Here is a 23,379-nt window from a genome sequence, read left to right as displayed (position 1 = left end):
CTCTCGAGTAACCTCCTCCAAAGTAAACACGCTGGCGGCAGCGCTGGATTTGGCCTGGGGTGGGAAGGGACAGAGCCAAGCCAGCGCGGTGCCAACAAAGATAATGGAGCCAGGGCGTGCATATTCTCTTGTGTTGGTTTTTTTCCCAAGCTGTGGATAAACAGGAAGGCTCTTGCAAGCTATTTTTCTTCCTTCCTGCACCCCCTCAGCCCCAGCTTGCCCTTTTAATGAGTCACAATTTTGGCATTTGAATGAATGACCCAGCAGAATAAGGAGCACCCCTGAGAAAGTCAATCTACGAAACGGTTCCATCATTTGGGTAAGAAGGGAGCTGTGTGGCCTGAAGAGCCTGAGCTAATGCTCTTGCCCACAGCAGCTTAGCAGAGTTGAGCTGAGTTGTCAGTGGGTGAGTAGCAAGCTGCTTCAGGCTGTGGCAGGATAGGACTTGACTGAGCAGCTGAATACCAGCTTCTGCTCTGGTGTCTCTTGCACCTGGGACAGTGGGGAGGAATGGTATTGGCAGCAACTAAAAATAGAAAGGAGAAAAAACCCCGAATTAAAAAACCAAAAGGGCTTCTCCTTTTGATGTAAGCACAGAGGCATCTGAATACTGGGGAAGCTGTATGGCATTTGTAATCCCAAAGGCTTCGTGCCTTACTCCTTGTGCCACCCTGGTGTGACTGAAGTGTTGCACTCAGCAGGAGATGGTTAATGATCCCAGGCCCAAACCAGTCAGAGAACTGTGACCTGGGCAAGGCTGCTGAGTCCTGTTGTGAAAGCCACCTCTAGCATCACTCAGGTATGTGTTAGTCAGGGACTGCTCAGCTGACCACCACAGTTTAGAGAGGGTGGAGAGGAGAACATCAGGACTGTTTCCCATGGTGGCCAGGTCAGGGTGACACAGGCAGCTTTCCTTTGCTCCCTGCTGTGCTGACATGCCTCTATGTCGTCATCTGCATCCTCGCCTGGGAGAAACCATGAAGACCACTCAGGTACAACTTTCATCTACTGCCCTGTTGGCTCTAGTGTTCAGTTGTAACAACGTCCCTTAGTTGAAGGCCTCCCTTCTTAACTAGTCCCCTTCCTTTTAAGAGCTCTTTGTTTACCAATCAATTTACTTCAGATTTATGGCTGGCTAGTAACAGTAGCAACCCAGAGAAGCACATGGGTGTTATATGTGCAGAACAGATCTTCTGAGGAGTGGCTGAGGGAACTGGGGTTACTCTGTCTGGAGAAAAGGAGGTCAAGGGGAGACCTTCTCATGCTGTACAACTACCTGAAAGGAGCTTGATCCCTAGCATCAAGTGATAGAATGAGAGGAAATGGCCTCAGGTTACACCAGGGAAGGTGTAGGTTGGCTGGAATGAAAAAAAAATCTCTTAACTGGAGGAGTGATCAGTCATTGCAACAGGCTGCCCAGGGAGGTGGTGGAGTCACCATCCATGGAGGTGTTCAATAAACATGTGGACTTTGGGATATGGATTAATGGCTATGGTGGTGTTGGGTCGATGGTTGGACTAAATGATCTTCGAGGTCTTTTCCACCCCAAGTGACTATGAAGCTGTGTTCCAAAAGCCCCTAAACTGTGTCATTGGTAAAGTCAGTCACCATCCCTCTCCCTCCTGACCTGCTTCTCTGAGTTTTCTCCTTTGCTTGCCCTGAGGAACTTGAGCAGCATGAGAAGTTGCAGCAGAGGAAGCATGAGTGCATGTTTACAGAGCAGTGGTGGCAGGCATTTCACAAGGACTTGTGTTTGCAGCTTTCCTTAAATCACAACTTGTAACATTGTCCCCTCCTCAAACTGCATGATCTGGTTAATCCCCAAGTCTCCTGCAAGATCCAGACACACAGAAGGAGGATCTGACACCACCACCACCTAACAGGGGAAGAAGAGGACTGCAGGTGGCAAGTCTGGATTATGGATTGGATGTAACAGGCTGTAACCTGCAGCGCTTGGCTTTGCCCCTTCCAAAACTGCGGCCAAAGTTTTGCTTCCTGTGCTGAAATTTTGGGTAATTGAACACAAATGTCTGGGGGTGGGGGCTGCTGCTGGCAGTTTACTGAGTAAAAGCGGAAAGATGTGGAGTTCTTGCACCAGCAAGAATGTTTTAACCAAGGCTCAGGGGACCTGCCTGGCAAAGGGCAGAAATGAGAGGCTCTGCAACTTGCTGTCAGTGGTTTGAGGTTTGGTAGGTCTCATGGTCTGCTTGCACCCAAACAAGGGGGTGGAAAGTACGAGGAGATTTGTGCTGATCAGTCACGTGTGAGTAGGCTGGTGGCTGTGAGCACCCTGCTGGTTCCATGCCAGGACAGTGCCACCCAGCAAAGGAACCTGGCAGCTGAGAAATGGTGAGCCCAGTAAGTGCTGCTGCCACATGTAGCACTCCCAGCTGCTCTTAATGTGCTGCCCCTGCCTGCAGTCAGGGCCCATTGCTGGTCTTGGTGAAGTAGGGACACAGTGACTGAGGCGCACCCAGGTCGTACAGTCCGCATCAGTCTGCAAAGGTTTGTTGCTGTGACAGGGAGAATATCTCCATTGCTTGCTTTCAGTCACATAGAATCATAGAATTGTTTCATCTAGAAAAGACCTTTTAAGATCATCAAATTCAACCATTCTCAACTCTACCAAGCCTGGTGCTAAACCATGACCCTCAGCAGCAGAGTGGCAAGACTGCAGGCTGGACCAGCCCGTCCCCAGGCTAGCCCTTGGTGCTCTCCTCCCACTTGTTTCTCAGCTGTCTTTCCAAGCCAGTCCTATGAAAGCACATTGTGGAAAGAGGTTCAGAGCAACATGCTTTAACAAGCCTCTCCAGACCTTGCAAACCTTCTCTTTGATTCAACAATTCCCTGCTAATTTCCAAAGGCAAGGACAGAGGTGTCCATTGCATAGCCTCACAGGGAAGCTGCTCCTCCCCTCCCATGCCATCATGGTCCCTTGCGGCAGGGTTGTTATGGAATCACAGAATAATTTCTATTGGAAATGACCTTTATGGTGATCCACTCTTTAGCTCTGCCAAGTCTGGTGCTAAATCATGTCCCTCAGCACCGCATCTCTGCCTCTTTTCAACACCTCCAGGGACTGGGATTCAACCACCTCCCTGGGGAAGCCTGTTTCAGACTTCGAGAACCTTTATCCAGATATTGCATCCAAATTCTTCAGCATCCCTTGGCACACAGCTGCTGATAACTTCTGAATGATGACACTGGAGATACTAACATTGCCAATTTGCAGAAGACCAAAACGTAGTCAGGAGCTGTTGTCTTCAAGGATTCATTGATAGGATTTCTGCCCTCTGGCCAACTGTTTGCTTCTCCCAGATGCTGCTCTGCCAAAGTTCTATGAAGGTGTCTTGCTAGGGAAGGGAAGCAGAGACATGCCTCCTGTCCTGAGCCTTTCTGAAAATTACTTACAGCCTGCAGAGCAGAGAGGCTATGAAAGGGAAGAGCCAAACCCTTTCAACTTCATTTGCCACAAAGACAAAGCTTTTAGGAGAATCTTATTATAGATGCATAAGGAGAGAAGTTCAGGCTGCTATCTGTGACAGAGATCTCCCCATAGAACCTGTTCAACCACTAAAAAGTATGCAAGTCAACTGGTGGAAAAACAGATTTCCTCACAGCCAGTAATTAAAAAAGCACAGTTTCCAAGCTATGCTGTTCTGCAAAAACATTTTTCTGTTCTTCCCCTGTGCTATTTGCAGCAGTAAGGAAGATGAAGTGGAGATTAGCACACACAAATCCACCAAGCCTACAGTTACCAGAAGAAAGACATTAAATCTTATTTATTTTTGGAGAACACTACCTATAATATTAAAAAGCAGAGCTTCCTGAAAAGAGCAGTGTTCAGTTTGTGCCTCGAAAATAGTATGATGTGGTGGAGAAGGTAGGATTGAGGCATGACTTTGAAACTAAACAGGACTTGGGCAATTGACAAGAAGATGTAACCAACCCAGAAACGTGGATGACTCCCAGGGTCACATGTGAAATGGTGGGGTACTGCAACAATAAAGTCTGGTTTTAATTAGACTTTGTTTTCTCCACAGAGGATCTTCTAAAAATAGGCTGGGCTTAAGAGATTCTCCCTTATTTCAGCAAATTCAGACTTTTCTGGTGTCTGAAATTCATGTGGCAGAGGTTTGTCTCAGGCATGTCCACACATGGCAGGTAGCGGTGAAGGAAGGGCATTTTGACCAAGCCACAAACATTTGTTTTATTTACCTCAGACCTGAGCAAGGAAACTGGGGCTGCAGGTTCTTTGGGGAAGGCATTTCCTTTTCCTTCTCGTCCTCCTGGCACTACCAACCTCTACCAGAACCTCCAGTTTCTGAGGGCTATTTCAGACCAAACAGTAACTTAGCGCCAAAATCAAAGAGAAGAAACTTGATCCATGTAAACTTGGTGTATGATTGCTGCTGGCTATCTCATCTGGATCACTGTCTACCCACCTGGCCAAGACAATACACTCTCAGGCCACCTCTACAAGCAGTTAGGAGCCTTTAAACCACTTTGAACCACTGTAGTCCTGAGGTGTTGACGTGAAACACTAAATATCTGTGGCAAAAACCTTCTATTAAGTTAAATTAAAACTGTATTAACAGGCCTGAAGATGGCTCTGAGTCGTCCGAGACACCCAGTGCTGCCCATGCTTTCTATTGAAATATGAGGGGTACCATAAAAAAAAGAGGCATAACTAGGGCATGTTATTGAAGAAGCCTACAGTGTGACCCATTTTTGTTGTTATTAGAGCACAGTGTTATAAGTTAACATTAATAATCTGTCATTAACATCCCTAATTGTATGTTTCTGTAATTGGACACTGGGGTTGGGGGCAGGCAGTGTGAATAGTCACCTTTTTATGTTTTAGAGGTGAAGTGCAAAGGATTTAGGAGTAAGAATTCCTAAGTAGAGTAAATGGGAAAGTTGTGTCTAAGGTACAAGAAGAAAAGATCCCTAGAATGTATGGTTTTAACGAGTGGCTTACCTAAGAAAGCTACAGGACAGCTTCTTGGTTTCCCAGCCACTGGGAGTGTGAGAGATCACGAGAGCTGCAATTTAAGGTTCAAAAGAATCACTCCACGCTCTACCTGTGTCTCCCCACAGCCTGCATCACAGCCCAGCTTGCACATGGGCACGTTAGAACAAAAGAATCACACAGAGAAATAGCAAATGTAGTCCTTTGTCTGGTGCTGGCAGGATGAGAGGGAACAGTACTCAGGGCTTAGCAGGAGCTTAGCAGAAGTGGACTGTCAAGCCAGGGAGGTTTTCACAGCCTGATGTGTATGTTCTGTAGGCAGCTTCCTAGAACAGGTTCACTGAACCTGCAAAGTAAGTGATCAGTGAGGAGCTTCTCATGGAAAGATTGAAAAGCTTGCAGTGCCTCCTATGCAGTGGTAACTACTTCCCTCTCATGCTAGTCTGTGGCTCTCTCTCTGTGTCCAATACACTAATTATGCTAAAGACACTGACAAAACCAGTGACCTATCAAGCTTTAAGTCAGCTTATTAAATTCTAAGGTGGGGAAAAAGCATTGAGAAACACAATGAGCCTGTAATAGCCTTCATGGCAAATAGGTCACATTTTACCTCATAAAGAGAAAAGGAAGTGGTCACAGAAGTTCAGAGGTACTGCAGATGTCACTGGGCTAGGAAATGTATAGGCCACATGAGAAGCTGGTCCCTGTCTGGGAGTTTACAGTCTCTAACCCCAATCCTGATAAAGCTTAGGCTTGCCTGCTGTCTTACTAACTTCTGTAATAGTAGCCACATGCACACATTAAATAGGCATGCACTAGACAGTGACCTGAAGGAACTGAATGCCAGGGCAGGCTGTCACAGGGCAAAAATATTGAAGGCATGAACATAGTGTAAATCATATGATGCTGTTCCCTTGTAATGCTTCTGCTTACTGAAATGAGGGGGTAAGAAGATGGAATCTGCTCTGCTGTGATCAGCCTGGAGACCAATTTACAAAGCCTTTAAAAATGTTAGCAGAGCTGGGAAGGTTTGCAGCCCTGAAGTCAAACATCTTTCTGATACAATGTCTTTCATTATAAAGTATTGTTGCAATACATACTTTTGGCACATCACAAACACCTTGTTCTTATTCACACTTCCTACTGAAAAGCCAAAGTAAATACAATGCTGCCCTAAATCCCCCCAGATTCTCAGATGTGGTAAGCTTATTTCAAGTGCCCATCTTTACATCCCTCCCACCCCCCCAAAGAAGGGCCCCTCCTTCAGAAAATGCTGACCCTCCTTTTCTTCTAAAAGTCAAGTCCCTTTGAAATAACTCAGCACATAAAGCCTAAGGCTTTGAAGAAAACTAATTACTTTTGAACATCTTGGACACCTGGATTGTTTCCAGAAGTTGGTCCTTGCCCATATGAGCAGAACTGGTTCAGCATCAGTTAAATCTCTTAACACAAATTAAGAGCTGGGGGGGAATAAAAACAACCTCCAACTCGTGACTTTTTAATAAGCACTGAACACCAAAACCAGCACAAGACCAACAGGGATTCTGACCTAGAAACATTCTATTCTCAGATGAAAGGAGGAAAAAAAGTTATAATGGGAACCATTAAAAAAAAAAAAAGGAAAGAAAGAAAAGAAACCCCCATAATCCATGAGGGCTTCTGCTCAGGCACATCCAGCTCGGTAACTTCTGCAGAGAGCTCTGCAAGATGGAGATGGAGGGAGTAAAAGGGTGGGGGAAGTGGTGGAACTCAACACACCATTTGCAATGCTGCTTCTGGAGTCAGGCCTTTAACTTCATCTGAAGAGTAGCTACTGATCCTTGGAACAAAGGAAAAGGTATGCTGGACGCTCATAAGACAGCTGGAGATGAATCAGCTTCTCTTCCAAAAATGAGTCAGGGCAAGAGGAATTTGAGAGACTAGCTGACCACAATCCATATTTTCCTCCTTGGAACACGTGTGGGGCAAAAAAAAAGTATCTCTGTTTAATGCTTTAAGTGCTGTTTCTTTTTATTCACCAAATCTTAGGTCCTTCTATAGCTCTTGATAGGGAAGGCAGGGATTATTTTTTTTTTTCTCATTTTGCAGAGCTGTGGCAGAAAAACATGGAATGACTTCACAGGAAACCTCTACCAAGTTGGGCAGTTGGCCTTCAGAGACCTGGGGCTGCTCATGAACCATCCCCTTTCTTAGGCTAAAGCACACCAGCCTAGGCAGGTGTAGCACAACTTTAGGGCTGTTTCCAATGGCAAACCTACCTTTAGGTATATGGGTTCATCCTATGGAGCTACTGCTGTGCCCAGTGAGGAGGTGTGAGGGTCCAGGAGTGGGACAAAAGCACAAACCATGCTTTTGCATACTGTTGATGGGTGAGATGGTTCAAAAAATTGGGTGCTTTGTGTGCATTCAAGAGGGGATAACCTTTACAGGGTCACTGTGCCCTAAAAGTGCTGGGGGCTTTGCAAATGAGGCTGCTTTCTGGCATTTTCAAGGTACACCTCACTGCTTTCAAACAGGGCTGCTAGCAACATAGACTCATACAATGGTTTGGGTTGGAATGGACCTTCAAGATCACCTAGTTTAACCCCCCTGCTGTGGGCAGGGACACCTTCCACTAGACCAGGTTGCTTCAGGCCTCATCCTATCTGGCCTTGAACATCTCCAGGAAGGGGGGCAGCCACAACCTGAAGGGAGTTTGTAGACAGGTGGATGTTGGTCTCTTCTCCCAGGCAGCCAGCACCAGAACAAGAGGACACAGTCTCAAGCTGCACCAGGGGAGGTTTAGGCTGGATGTTAGGAAGAAGTTCTATACAGAGAGAGTGATTGCCCATTGGAATGGGCTGCCTGGGGAGGTGGTGGAGTCCCCATCATTGGAGGTGTTCAGGAGGAGACTTGATGGGGTGCTTGGTGCCATGGGTTAGTTGTTTAGGTGGGTTGGATTGGTTGATGGGTTGGACGTGATGATCTTGAAGGTCTCTTCCAACCTGGTTTATCCTATTCTATTCTATTCTAGCTGGGCAACCTGTTCCAGTGTCTCACCACCCTGACTGTAAAGAATTTATTTCTAATACCCAGTCTAAATCTCACCTCCTCAAGCTTCAAGCCATTCCCTCTCATCCTATCACCCTTGTAAAAACTCCCTGTCCAGCTTTCTTGTAGCCCCCTTCAGAGGCTGGAAGACTGTTATAAGGTCTCTCCAGAGCCTTCTTTTCTCCAGGATGAACAACCCCAACTCTTGTGGCCTGTCCCCATAGGGCACATACCTTATTTCCTTGCAAACCTGATGCTACTTTCATCTTCAGATACTTGTTTGTGAGGTTGTTGATCAAATGCTAGATTACCAAAGGCTAAATACGATGAGATGTGACAAATGTGGCATACAGGAAACATAGAGGTGTGCTGTGATCCATTAGAAAAGGAAACAGGACCAGTCAGGAGGGAATTGCTGCTGCTAATGGTACTGGCAGGGATCCATGCCCACAGACTTCTTAAATTGAAGGCTGCAGAGGAAAGACTTTACCTTTGACCACAACATAAACTTTTCCCCGTTTGTTTTTGTTTTCTCATTGCATGCCTCTCAGCATTTCTTTGTGGGAATTAGGAAGAGTGATAAAGAAATAACATCACTTTTATACAATGTCCCTGCCAGGGACCTCAGTTTAGATAGAAAAATCTCCTAGTCAGTGTTTCTTCCAATTTATCTGTGGCTTTTGCAGTTCCTACCACAGCAGAGCAGGCAAAGCAGAAAGACAGTGCTCCCAGGTTTCACGAGCAGCTCGAGGGCTGACTCACTGTATCACTGTGGCTAAACCCATAAACTTCAGGTGGCTCGACTCACACCTGGAAAAATAAGTGACAAAACACTTCCTGGCTCTTACTTTGCTGGAAGATGGGGACATTTAATGGCTGTAAAAGGCTCTGACCAGCCTCAGATTTGATTTAACTGAGGTATGAAATTGCCTATGTGCAGCACATGTATTAAGAGGCAGGGCCATGTGTTCCAGGAAAAAAAGAAAAAAGGTATTGTGCAGCCTACAACAGGGCATGTTGTAGGACCAGCAGAACAATTACAGCAGCCACAGCTGGCACTTATTAGAAAATTAAAGAAGCTGTTAACAGGTCATTAATACTGTGTGACTACCTGCCCTAATAGTATTCTTCAGTTGACAGGCATGAGGGTGGTGGAAATGGTCACACCTTCTTCTAAGTCACTCCAGAAGGATGAGACCCTCATTTTTCATCACTTTGTAATCTCCTTGTTTACTTCCCTGCCAGAGTCTCTTCTGACTGGCTCTTCTCTCACTTGATAGCTCTCACACCAAAGGGCCACACAGCTTCTGGCCAGGGAAGCTAGCAGCTGCACCTGCCCCAGCCCATCCCAGTGGAAAGGCAGATTTCTTGGCAGTATCCTGGCCTGGGAGCTGTCTCCCTGCTGTTCAGAGCTGCCTCTAAACATCTCTCCTGAGTGTCTGCTCCTACTTTTGAAGGTTACTTTGTCTGCTAGGCATCTCTGTCTGTTTACAGTATGCTAGGATTTGTTCTCTCACAACTTGCTACTTGCCTTCTCTGTGCAAGCAGATGGCTGGAGGAGGAGAGAAAAGCAACTCATTTTCCTGCTCCTTGACAAACACAAGGTCTCCAGAGCAGACAGATGCCTTAAAGTCAGATCTAGGGCATCAATTCATCCTTTGGGTTCAGCTGTGGTGCATAAAGCATTTGCTGGCTGTGGTCTAATGCTTTTTGACATTGTCAGGCCCCCTTCAGTGAACTACTGCCTTGTAACCAACTTGACAGCGAGTATTGTTCTACATTTATTAATACTGTATGTGCTATCTTCAAACTGACATGTTCCAAGGCCAGGCATCAGCTGTGCTCAGCTCTGGCTTAAAAAAAATAACATTCAGACAAGAGCACAAACCTCCTCCTGCTAGTTAGTAAATAAATAAATAAAAGCATGCCTTTACCATGCTGCTGCTGCTGCTGCCATCCCTTTTTACTCTTTCAATGCCAATTTTGCAATGATTTTATCTTTTCCATGGGGTCTTAAAATGTGAAGTACCTGCTTCTCTCCACCCTTCCCCTTTTGGCTTCTTTAGGAAAGACTTTGGTTGGTTGTTGTTGTGTTTTCCTCCCCTAGTCTTCTTTTGATTCATCACTTTCTTTTTTTGTATGCAAACTTAAATTCCACAAATTTGAATTTAGATAAAAGTTAATTAACTTCAAGAACCCTTTTCTCTCATTTTTTTTCCACTATAGCCCCTATAATTTCTACTATTTTTTAAATGTTCAGCTTAATGGGCTATGTTTACTCAGTCAATAAGTTGATGATGCCCATGACAGGCACAGAAGTGTTTGGTTAGCAGCAGGGAGGGAAAAAAAATCAGTAACTCCAAGCATTTGGCAGCTTTGTAGGCAGGAAATCATTTGTATTCTCTGGTTTAAATCAATGACCTTCTTTTCTTTGCTGTTCCAACAGGAAATTATAAACTCTGTGAACACTATTTGCATAGTGCCTTCTGCAATACACTTGTATATGCCTGGGCAAAACAATATGTTAACCCCAGCAGTGCTCCTCTGAAGTCTCCCTTAGAGAAACCAGCATTTTAGCATTGCAGGCAGGCCGGCACTTGTCTTTATGAGAAGGGGTGGCAGAACAGAGCAAGTTGTGAAAAGAGCTCCAGCTCTGCTTCCAGTGGCACCACCAAAGATGAAGGCATTACTATTTGATAGCAGGCTTGTGTATGAAAATAAAATGCCTTCTTTGTAACCTGGCAAGATGGTGTATTTTCAGTATGACAGACAGAAACTTACTACTTTTACATTAAAGCTGCAATTGCACCTTTGCATCTTGCTTGTCAGAGTTGCCCTGTTGTGCCACGCACAGGTTGAAAGTGCTGCACCTGTGCTTAAACTCAGCTCAGCATTACAGAGTGAGTTTGTGAAAGCATAGAGTTTGTCTGTGAAAGTATCAGCCCTCTCCATCCTGCCCTGTTGCTAAATCACAGTATCACAGTGTAACTAAGGTTGGAAAGGACCTCGAGGATGCACTTGAAAAAGAAATTACCACCTTGTTTTGCCCCATTGATGGAAAGCTGTCCCAGGAAGATGACATTCTGAGATAAAGCAGTGTTGAACCTGCCACTGAACTTGCCTTCTGACTTTTTGTGCTGCACACTGCTGCATGCAGTCCAGCCCAGTTATTAGCAATGTAGAAGAGCTGGCATTCAATTAGATCAGCTAGTCACATGAGATAGAGGAGGTGTGTGACCCTTTTTCCTATGTTCCCCTGCAGTGTGATCCCAGTGCAGCCCCAAAATCTGGGATTCTTGTCTATGGCCAGAGCTAAGTATTGCAGCTTGCAGTATCTGCAGCTGGCACTGTAAAGCTCCTTGGTGTGCTTATCTTTACCCTTTGCAGGAGAATGGCATGGTAAAGCAGTCCAAAAAGCAGGATTAGAACCCCAGAAACTACCAAGGCCTCAGTAGGTCTGGACTGACATTAAATGTCATAAAATTCAGGCAGACAGATTTCTCTGCTTTGCTTTTGCACATGACAAGTCCTTTCACAGAAGTTCTCAGCATCCCTCCTATGCTGCCAATGCCACTGGCACAAAGCTGTAGTCATCAGGTGATCTTTGAAGTATATTTATTAGTTATGTCACAACTCTCCCTCCCTGAAACAAATAGGATAGGAAAATTACTCAGAGTCACTGAAGCAGAAGTAATATGTAATTTTTGCACTCCTGATTTTGTTTCTATTAATTTGCCAGATGTAAGCTTCCTATCCTGTGACCCCACAAGCATTTCATTGCTTCCCACTGCAAACTACATGCTTGTTAGGGTTCCTTCAGAGCTTTTGGATGCTGGAATATCCTTTGCATTTCTAAAATTTGCTGTTCCTGATTGAAGGAAACCACCAAACAAGGAGGTGTCTCTCACAGGAGACCAAAGCATCCTCACAGAAGAGCTGAGGTCAGAAGGGACCTTTGGAACTCACTTTTGTCTAGTTCTTTCCCTGCTCAAACAAGGTTGGCTATAGGCAGCTGCCCAGGACAATGTCCAAATGGCTTTTGAATATCTCCAAGGATGAAGACTCACCAGGCAACCTGTGCCAGCACTTAGTCACCCTCACAGTGAAAATGTGTAATGCAGATGGCACCTCCTGTGTTTCAGTTTGTGCTCATTTCCTCTGGTCCCATCACTGGGCACTGCTGGAAATGATAGGGTGCTTGGTGCCATGGTTTAGTTGATCAGAAGGTGTTGGCTGATGGGTTGGACACGATGACCTTGAAGGTCTCTTCCAACCTGGTTTATTCTATTTGCACACATTGATGAGATCCTCCTTGCGCCTTCTCTATTCTGAACAGACCCAGAAAGCAGAGTGCTAAAGCAAAGGATGAATTGGGCAGCTATTGCTCAGTTGACTTTCTTCAACTGAGTGGATCAGAAGTAAATGTGTCTTTCTTTCCTTGTTGCTTTTCCTCCCTTCCCCATGCATTTATCTCCTAAATGTCATGTTGTCGCCTTTTGCTATTGAACACCCCGTACCTGGAATCCTTCCAAATCACAACAGAAAAATGCTTTAATCTGGAAGGACGTGCAAATAGCATAGCTCATGCCAGAAATAATAACTGGTTTGGTTAGTTTTAGTCTTTGGACTGATTTATGAGTGATTTATGATCACATATGCAGACAACATAATCAGAAACTGTGGAGTGATAGTGGTGTATGTACAAAGAAGGGATCTGCTTCTCTTAGGCATGGGAAGGTGTGGGCCATCATCTAATTCTTTTGAGGTTGTGAAAGGTGTGCTATGTGACTAATTTATTTCACTAATATGTGACAAGCAACTTTCATAATGGAAAAAATTACTTTGCTGGATAATTTGGTTTTTAACGACTTACCATAGCTGTTACCTTCCTAAGGGTGTGTATTTTCCACAAGCTATGGTCTTTGATTTTTTTTGCTTAGAAGGTAGCCATGAAGTTCATGTGGCCTCTGTTTACAAAAAGAAAAACACAATTCTTTCTAGGGAAAGACGCAAATTACCCTGCAGGAAAAGGAGATTTAGTGCTAGGGTGTTCAAAAGGACTCAACTGGAAATTCAGCTCAAGAGCTCTGTACAGAATTTAGGACACAGATTTACCAACTGTCCAGGTTCTTGCACTGGGCTTAAATGTCCTGCTGAATTGAAAGGGATTTGCTGTAGAGGTAAAAAGCAAGACTCATTCTCTTTTGAGTTTAATACAGGGTAATGACTTTGCTGAATCAGTAGAGTAATTCTTGATTTATACTGCTACAGGGAAGAGTAAAGCCAGACTAAGAAGACACCTCAAAGTGACAGTGTTGGGATGTGTACTTAATGATTGTTAAATGAAACATCTGGAATAAAATGCACTGTTCACTGCTCATTCTCCCTGGAAGTGCACTATGAAATGGATTGTGCTTTGAAGGTTTTTTTAAACCCCTTATAACATTAGTAATAGGGATCCAGAGTGTCCAAACATTACTCTCAGCATAAACCCACTCCCTCTAAATTAAGTTTAACTTGGTACCAGACAAGACAGAGTTGTCTGCTTTACTGTGTGTATGTACAGATAGTAGGATAGCAGAACTGGCTGACAGACATACAGAGCTAACATCGACCACATCTATTCCTCTGCTCAAGACTGGGCAGTAAGAGGGGCAAAACTTCCTCCTTTCATGCCCGTGATAGTTGGAGCCATTAGGCACACCTATTTGCTCTTCTCCATTTGTGTGTTGCTCTCTACAACTACCTGAAGGGAGGTTGTAGCCAGGAGGGGGCTAGTCTCCTCCCAGGCAACCAGCACCAGAACAAGAGGACACAGTCTCAAACTGCACCAGGGGAGGTTTAGGCTGGATGTTAGGAAGAAGTTCTTCACAGAAAGAGTGATTGGCCATTGGCCTGGGCTGCCCAGGGAGGTGGTGGAGTCACCATCACTGGAGGTGTTTAGAAAGAGACTGGATGAAGTGCTTGGTGGCATGGTTTAGTTGATTAGATGGTGTTGGATGATAGGCTGGACTCGATGATCTCAAAGGTCTTTTCCAACCTGGTTAATTCTGTTCTGTTTTATTCTATTCTATTCTATTCTATTCTACTGCTTTCTTATAGGCCATTCCCCTCCACCTAAGCCAAGCAGCTAGGGCAACCACATGCTGCTATACCCTGGCTCAGAAGTTCCTATAATCGTGGGATTTTTCCCCTGGGGATGTTTGGGCAGCTTTATGATGCAAAGGTCTGACTGGCAGAAAGAACTAGCCCTACAAGGTCTGGGTGCCTCACTGAGAGATGAATGCTGGTGAGCATATACAACATCCAGTATTGGTAGGGAAAGTGAGAAGAAAGACACTAATCATTTTTCATTTGTGTAACAAGTGGCACTCCTCTGACTCTGTTTTCTCCCAAATTGGCTTGTTAAGTATCATTCAGTATGTGCCATTTGTGCTTTATGGGACTAAGAGCCTAAGCCCATTTACTGGTGAAAGCAACAATTTTCTCATTAAACGTTAATGGCAGTGTTTTAATTGGTCCCAAGGTTCTGGTAGAAAGTTAAGTCCTTCCTTCAATAACCAGCAGTTACAGATGCAGTAAGTGTTAATAACCTAATAGGAAGCAACCTAGGCAGGCATACATTCCAACACTCAGAAAATGGATTCCATGTAGCTTTTTGATGGATTGTTCCCCCTTTAAACCCAAAAATATGGAGAGTCGAGCTGTTCGCAGCCCTGCTGTGTCGTTTCCCACTTCTCCTACACCTGATGTTTAACATGCTCCCTGATATACAATTTAAAAATGTCACCCTCCTCAGGGTTGGGGAGGGGAAGAAATAGAAAAAGGAGGGAAACACCCACTTTCAGATTTTGAGCAACTGTGCCCAGACACCAAAAGAATAAACATAAGGAATCAGGTGAGCTTTAAATACCTTTGTTTCCAATATAAGAGTTTCAAGCCAAAATGCACTTTTCTTAAGAAGCAAGAGTAAGCACAGGGGGTATGTGGGAACAGGAAAGGCATGCAGTGAGTCTGACACCAGAAAGGACTTAGTGGGAACAGCAGATGAAAGAATTTTTATCAAATGTTGTTCTAAAGGCCACCTTAGCTGGTTTTCATCTCTTTCAAAAGGAGAGTAGCCAGTTACACTGCCCTTCCCCATCTCTCTAGCCTCTGCGGTTTTAGTAGGGGTTAACTTTCCCTTAAGCAGAGAGTGGCAAATTACCATCTGTTAGTGATACAACAGCCTCTAAGCATACTGTATCTTGAGAGATAGAGAATTGTCACTTTGACTGGTAACAATGCTTTTGGATCCTTGGTTTTGTACTCTAGTGAGGGGGAAAAAAATCTGTCACTGTATTTGCTTTATTAACTGGCCAGCTTAGATGTTTTCTGCACTTTCCAGTTCAGGAAATAAGCTGAAGCTGCACAAATAAATCTTGAGCTTTTGTCATTGCAAGGAGCAAGTCTGATTCTGGCAGTGGACAGGGGCTTTTCCAGTGATCCACTGCAGGTCTGGCAGTGGACAGGGGCTTTTCCAGTGATCCACTGCAGTTTTCCAGTCTCAGAACAGCTGAAACTGAGAAAGTTGTGGAACACATCAGCACAGTGTGAGGATGTCCTAAGAAGGCCCCATTTACTGTAGGTTTAGTACAACAGAGATCAGACAATACAGTGTCAGTGACACCGCTCTAGTGATTTTCCCCTGGTTTGATTTAAAAGAGTTATATGATAATCTGATAACTGTAATTATTTTCAACTCAGTCTTGCAATGGATGCAGGCTTCTTCAGTGTGCCTTACCGTATTCCAGTTGAAGTCGAAATCTGTGGCTTGACTTTCATGCAGCTGAGGAAACAGGGAGAGTTATTTGTCCTGTAAAGCACTCAACATATCAACAGGCTTTTTGGTGCCACTCCTCTAAATCAGTGGTTCAAGATCGCTATCACTTAGTAGCCTCGATCCAGTCAAAATGCTCCGCTGACAGCTCTTATCCAGACGCCACCTAGAACAAAAGGGAAAATGCAAAGGAGTATGTAGCAGAGGCAGAGGAAGAATGTTCAGACATTCCTAAGGATTCAACAGGGTTCCTCGACCTCCCACTCCAAGACAACCTCCAGTATTGTCAGTCCTACTGCTCGCGTTTTCTTTGTAACCAGCAAGAAGTTGGCACATGACTTTTGACGTGACAGTAGGTAGCCCCACTGAAAACATTAGGGATCTCCTGTTGCTTTGTCCAGCCCGGTTCGCAAAAACCTTACACAAATAACCACACATTCTGTTGCCTGCAACCACACCTGCTGGGTGCCTGCACAGTGCTACCAGCATTTGTCAAAATTTGGTAACAGAGCATGTATTTCAGTTGGGCAACTAAATATAATATTCCTAATAGAGGTTTCTCCTGCACAGTTCTTCCTCTCTTGGTAATAATGAATCCATCATAGTCCGTGTGCTGGGACTTTTTGTTTACTGCTTTATCACGTTTTTATGAATTAGCCTACCTGAAAGTGAGCACATTCATTTCTAACAACACTTCGTGTTTAACAGTCTCTGAACACACAGCATGTTGCTCTGTACAGGTATCGGGGGGATGGGGGGGGGGAGGGGGGGCGGGGAGGGTGAGAAAAGTAGAGGAGCTAGGGGTTTTAAAGATGAAACATTTCAGGCTGCAGCCAAGATCTTTAGTGAACTCTGTGAGAAAAGCTAGGATCCTCCAGATTTGGTTCTCTTGTAGTCTCCAAGGCTAACAGTTCCCTGCAGAGAAGACCCAGACACTGTTCAGCATCCAGTTACCTGCTTCCACAGAATTCTAGTACCTTCAGTACCTCAAAGATCTTGTGTCTGTCAGGACTGTTGCAGCAGGGTGGGAGGTTTCCACACTGTCTATACACGGATGTGGGGACACACATAACACACATGCTGAGAACAGTCATTTCCGTAGGAAATGAGGCTGAAATATCTGCAAGTCACTCAATACAAAGGCAGGCAATTTTCAAAACAGCTGTTAAAAAGCTTGTTAAGAGCCTGCTAAACACTAGGAACAGGACCGTGTGCTTCTAATGGAGCTGCAGACCATGGCACCCCAACGGCAGCCACTTGAGCACTCCCAGCATGCAGGGGTTAAACGTTGCAGTGTCATCATGAACAGATCCAACAGAAATGGGGCTTCCATCCACTGGCCACTCAGCCTTAATTAAGAGAACACTTTTCAATTAAACTTCAATGACATATTCTGAAAACAACTTTTACACCTACCATGTTTCTTCTGGATGAAACAGCCTGCTCAGCTGTATTCCCAGCTGTCAGTTTTGTTTTCCCCAGTCTGCTGGCAGCCACGGCTACTTCGAGAGTAACTTATGTCAAGCAGTAGGATTTTCTACAGTACACATTACATCATCTCTCCTGAGAAACTCGTCTGAGCAGATCCCTTTTCTTGCTTTCTTCTTTCATAATGTCCTTCACATCCCTCTTTCAATATTTGCTGGTCTCTCTGTGGTAGCTCAGTTGCTGGCATTTTAAGGAAAGTTTACACAGCCGAAGGGTCACTAACGGAGCTTTATTTTTTTTCTCCCTATCCCATGCTCCTCGAGAGAAAACTTCAGTGTGTGGCACCTTTAAAGGAAGGTTTTCCTTCAGAAAAACCTGCAGCATTCATTGCTGGTTTCAAAACAGGACAAGGAGCATAAATTCCCTTAGCCATTTTAATTCTAGCAGAATTAAAGTAGTAAGGAGGAGAAAGATCAAAAGAGAAAATGTAACAGACAGCAAATTATTCTCTGGCGCAACTGGAAAGCCAAATCCCTAAATTTTACCCTCATCCCTGGTACTTAGGTGACTGTATCCCTGATCAAATTGCTCTGTGCCTCTGCTTGCTTCTTTATGAGTCCCTATAAAATGGCCTTGGAAGTCAACAGTTGTAAGTCTTTCAAAATGTCCTCTAGATAAAACGTAACAATTGAAACCTGGTCTGGAGACAAAGGAGGTTGCTGGGAGCCTGCCAATGTTCAGGCAATGTAAGAACAAAATACGTTGAGTCTGGGGACAGGATTTGGAATAAGCTGGGAATGGAGCCTAGGGAAAAAAGAAAAGATAAACAGTTCCAAATTTAGGTGCATGAACTGGCATGGCTTAATGCACATGCTGAGCAGTGTGAATGTATACACACAGGTGTGTGAGCTGGCATGCGAGACAGCTGCTTGCTCTGTGCTCATGCCAGCTCTTTCACTGCCCCTCACTGCAGCAAGGCAGCCCGTGCAACAAACTAGCACTGTCAGTTGGAGGCTATCAGCTCAAATGCGGGGTAAGGATGCTTATTTTGACTGAAGCTAAATAGCTGAACATGAAGTTAGGAGGTATCTTCTGTTCACATGCAGCTCCTTCTTCTAAACACAGTGGCTCCCACACGACCTTCTTGAGCAGTTTGAGTCTTTCTATACAAACAATGGAGAGGAAATCTAATTCCCAGTCTAGGAAAGGAAACACAGCTAAATGAATGCTGTTAGCAAGGGCAAGCATATTATCTCTGCCTGTTTGAGAACCCACTGAGGTTGAACAAAATCTTTTCATTAGCTGCAGCAGAGTCTTTATTACAATCCATTTGAATGATCTGTTTAGGATTAAGCATTTCTTGAAAAACACACTGCTGCTACTCTCAAAGCTTCTTCCGTTCCATGGGACTTAGTAATGCTTCAGTTCAGCAAAATGCTGAAGGATCTGTCATGTTTAAGATGAAATGTAACTGAAGCACCCTGAAGCAGTGCTCTCTGGACATCTCTTTTTGTAAAGACTCTGTGAAAAATCAAACAGGGAAAAAAAATGCAAGCAAGCTATTTTGAGCTGGATTAAATTTAGTACAAATAGGTCCTGATCTTTACTGGAAAACTTTTAAAGAAGCCAAAACAACAACAACAACAAAAGGAATTAAAACCAACTGTGCTTCAACGGCAAAATCATTAATAAAATAGCTTGATCTTTTTAGGCTCAATAATCTGGGCAGATAAATCAAGCCAATGGATGATAAAATAACTAAGCACTGGGTACCCAGTTAATGTATCTGTGTTCTATTGATGGTAGATAAACAGTGCTAAAAGAAAAGGAAATTCTGGAAGAAGGAGGCAATACTTAATTTACTATTCTGCTGGGATTACTGCTTAGGAAGTTACTAATACCCATTCATAATGAATACTAGAAGTGAGCACAGGCACAAACTTGCCTGTTACCCAAATGACTATGACTAGTGATGAATGTTTCTCTTACTAATCTTTCTTAGAGCCTCAACTTCACTCCCAGAAAGGCAAGATTATTTGGGAGGTTCCATTTCCACACTTAACTGCAGAATCAGACATATGGAGCTCTTCCAGAAGTTCTCTCAGTTTCGGTTTCTTCTGAGCAGAGAGAACATCAAAGAATAACAAAGCCCAAAGCACCTGCTCTGAACTTGGTTTGCCCACCTGCCAATAGTGTGTTGGATTGGGTATTTCACTCTCTTTTCTGGAAGGCAGAAAACAAGAGGAGGAAAACTGGCCCAAAGTAGTACTCTGGTTTTGTTCCAATTGGTCTGTTTAGGATTTTCTCACTGGCCTCTGCCAGACCAGGAGAGGCTTCAGTGTTTCAGAACAGAACTGAGATCAGAGCTTCTAGACGGGGACATACCAAACTAGTGGCTGCAGTATGGGGTCCCTGGCATGGCAAGACCCTTCCCATGGCACAGTGTGATGACCTCCACAGCCCTTTTGACAGAAACCGCTCACAAGGCACTTCTCCTGTCTTAGGAGTCTCAGTTGAAGAGGCAGCTGCCTCATGCCAACCAATTGGGAAATGTTAGGCATGAGGTGTGTCTCCCAAAAGGTCTGAATCATGATTGCAATGCCCAAGTCAGATGCCTAAAGTAAGGAGGAGTTTCAATCCAGACTACCCTTCCCCCTTCCCGAAACACCAAAGTTGCTGATTTTCCCACTTGCCTTTCCAGCTGCCCAGGATTGCTGTCAGAAAGGGATGATATGGTAATTTAATTTCTAAAGCACCAAAACCCACTGCACTGGGTTGAGGGGCGAGCAACTGATGTTGTTTACCTGGACCTGAGCAAAGCCTTCGACACTGTCCCGCACCACATCCTGGTCTCCAAACTGGTGACACATGGGTTTGATGGGTGGACCACTAGATGGATAAGGAGCTGGCTTGATGGCCGCACCCAAAGAGTGGCTGTCAATGGGTCCATGTCCCAGTGGAGGCCATGGACAAGCAGAGTCCCTCAGGGGTCAGTCCTGGGACCTGTCTTGTTCAACATCTTTGTGGGTGACATGGACAGTGGCATTGAGTGCACCCTCAGCAAGTTTGCTGATGACACCAAGCTGTGTGGTGCAGCAGACACGCTGGAGGGAAGGGAGGCCATCCAGAGGGACCTTGACAGGCTGGAGAGATGGGCACAAGCCAACCTCATGAAGTTCAATAAGAGCAAGTGCAGGGTCCTGCATCTGGGTCGAGGCAATCCCAGGCACAAATACAGGCTGGGCAGTGACTGGCTGGAAAGCAGCCCTGAGGAGAGAGACTTGGGGGTGCTGGTGGACAAAAAGCTCAACATGAGCTCTCAATGTGCACTTGCAGCCCGCAAAGCCAATCAGATCCTGGGCTGCATCAGGAGAAGTGTGGCTAGCAGGTCGAGGGAGGTGATCCTCCCCCTCTACTCAGCCCTGGTGAGACCCCACCTGGAGTACTGTGTCCAGTTCTGGAGCCCCTATTACAAGAGGGATGTGGAGGTGCTGGAGCGTGTCCAGAGAAGGGCCACAAGGATGATCAGAGGGCTGGAGCACCTCTCCTATGAGGACAGACTGAAGGAGTTGGGGCTGTTCAGTCTGGAGAAGAGAAGGCTCCGAGGTGACCTAATTGTGGCCTTCCAGTATCTGAAGGGGGCCTACAGGAAGGCTGGGGAAGGACTTCTCAGGATCTCAGGTAGTGATAGGACTAGGGGGAATGGAATGAAGCTGGAGGTGGGGAGATTCAGGCTGGATGTGAGGAGGAAGTTCTTCACCATGAGAGTGGTGAAGCACTGGAATGGGTTGTCCAGGGAGGTGGTCGAGGCCCCGTCCCTGGAGGTGTTTAAGAGCAGGCTGGATGAGGCTCTGTCCAGCCTGGTCTAGTGTGGGGTGTCCCTGCCCATGGCAGGGGGGTTGGAACTAGATGATCCGTGTGGTCCCTTCCAACCCTGAATGAAACTATGAAACTATGAAACTGAGTAATTCAGATAACGCTATGGAGGAGCACTTGGTGTCACATACATAAACCTCACATAAGATGGGTTGCTACTGCCCCTATAACCAACTGGGTTTGCAGCAGCCTGGAAACTGTGGCTTCTACAGAGAAAATGCAAACTCGGGACAAACGAAGGGAGATGAAAGAGAACGGAAACTTCTGACCGTACTTTTTGCCCTCATCTTCCATTTATACCCCCGCCTCTCCTCCCACTCCATCCCTTGTCCTCCTGCTCTTGTGTAAAAATCCCAAAATGGCACTGCTCATGTTGTGACCACAAATCGTTTGTCAAAGATTTGTTTCCTCCCTTTCTGTACGAGCCAATGGTTCCCAGCAAGCTTTCTGGGGTGGTGAGTCACAAAGAACTGAGAGAGGAGATGTGGTATTTATTTTCTACTGACTTTTTTTTTTCTTTTTCTTTTTTTAAGCATGGCATTCTCCCCCTTCCCCAACCACAGGGGAAGGGGCAATCAAACATACTGCAGCTGGGAGCTCTGAGGAGAAAGTTCACAAGACCTGCAGCTTCCAGTAAAAGCCTTGTAGTTTTGTGCTCTCTTTTTTTTGGTACCAGGCACTGCTGGATGTTTACTGAGTGACAAACTGTGTTAAAAGTTGCAACATTCAATCTTTAAACATTAATTACCAAGGCATGATTGCTTCAAAAATCCACTGCCTGAGGCCAGGGCCTAGGATGTGGAAAATGTAGTTTCAGAAAGAGATGAGAACAAATGCTGAGCCTTTTAATTGCAGGTTAGTACAAATGACTAACAGTAAAACAAAAATCATTTGGATGTATTTGTCGCTCTGAATGTTGAATTCAAAACTTAGCAGTGACTTGCCCAGGATTTGTTTTCCTCCCCCACTGCTCTTCATTTTACAAAAGTCAGGGAAGTTACTGAATTTTTGAGAGATACAGGAAGTACTTTTCTATAACTTCAGTTAAAATCATTTACTAGTTTGGAAGAAAGAAAGAAAGAAAAGGGTACATAATGCATGCAAGGTCACAGAATCATAGAACTGAGGCTGGAAGACACCTCTGAGATCATCAAGTCCAACCACTCAACTAGAGCTCCCAATCCTGCCACTACCACTAAACCACATCCCTCAGCACCACATCTATGTGTCTTTTAAATACCTTCAGGGTTGGTGACTCCACCACCTCCCTGGGCAGCCTGTGCCAATGCTTGATAAAACTTTCTGTGAAGAAGTTTTTCTATTATCCAAACTGAACCTCCCCTGGTACAACTTGAGGCCTTTTCCTTTTGTCCTGTCACTTGTTGCATGTCCAAAGAGATCAACCCCTACTTTGCCCCAGTCTCCTTTGAGGGAGCAGTGAAGCCATAGTCTCAACAGCTGGTGGACAATTACTGTGCTCATTCAGGGATGAAGACTGCAGTGATTATCAACATCTTTTTCCATCTCCCTCAGTTCTGCTGGCATCTACCTGTAATTACCAACAGCGTAACAATGGCTTGGATCTGTTCCATCACGTGTGGCAACACAAGATTAAATGCTGCTGTGACTCAACATTGCTGTATTGGGCGTCCCAGCCTGAAGCCAGCACAACCACTGCAACTGCAACAGAATCTTCATCTCCACCCTTCTGGCCCTGCTGCTGGCAGAATGGGGACAGCCCTTTGCAGGGCATCAGAAGCACTACTTTTCTCACAAGGGTAAAGAACTTGCTCATTCTTGCCTCCCATCACCCCTCAGCATTGGCCATGCCTTGGAGCACACAACTGGACGGAGATGTAACTCACAACCTGGTGGGCCTGAGGCTTGTTTCTTGTGTGACCAGGAGAGACCATAAGGGCAGAGTCTGTGATGGTCCTAAAGTTGCAGTTTTGCACCAAAGACCAGAGGCCAAAAGAGACTCTAAACTGTGACACTCTTCTAATGCTGTCATTCTCCAGGAACCTCCAGTGATGTTGCTGGGTGTGCTCAGAAACACTTCTGACCTCATAGCTTTAACAGGCTGGTGCCTCGGATTGAGAAACGGCATGCCACTTCACTACCAGAAAGGCTTGATCCACCAGGTGTATCCAAAACTTCCCTAACCCATCATGTTTCATCCTGAGGGATGAAGAAGAACATAGTGATGATGATAGTACTTGTGTCCCATCTCCTCTCCTCACTTACTTCTAGCTAA

At 45.1% G+C, this 23,379-nt stretch overlaps 1 protein-coding gene across 5 annotated transcripts in view; it reads right to left on the bottom strand.

The window, feature by feature from the left end:
• Window positions 1–23,379, bottom strand: part of COA1 (cytochrome c oxidase assembly factor 1) — a 58,501-nt gene that overhangs the window by 9,476 nt on the left and 25,646 nt on the right. For 2 of the 5 annotated variants that reach the window (XM_068152566.1, XM_068152567.1), the window contains 2 exons: window positions 15,786–15,987; window positions 12,876–12,969 (listed from right to left, as the gene is read on the bottom strand). In XM_068152566.1, the coding sequence (XP_068008667.1) occupies window positions 12,876–12,878 (3 nt within the window). In that variant the 5' untranslated portion in view covers window positions 12,879–12,969; window positions 15,786–15,987. Of the gene's footprint in view, window positions 1–4,981; window positions 5,024–12,875; window positions 12,970–15,785; window positions 15,988–17,237; window positions 17,340–23,379 lie in introns of those variants that run through there. The other 3 variants (XM_068152568.1, XM_068152569.1, XM_068152571.1) reach the window with 3 other exon arrangements.

Source organism: Melanerpes formicivorus, unplaced genomic scaffold (assembly GCF_026170545.1).
Source record: "Melanerpes formicivorus ecotype bairdi unplaced genomic scaffold, bMelFor1.0.p_v2 SCAF_24, whole genome shotgun sequence".
Lineage (NCBI taxonomy): Eukaryota > Metazoa > Chordata > Aves > Piciformes > Picidae > Melanerpes > Melanerpes formicivorus.
Note: the sequence above shows the minus strand (reverse complement) of the source record. Positions and strands in the feature narration are given on the sequence as shown.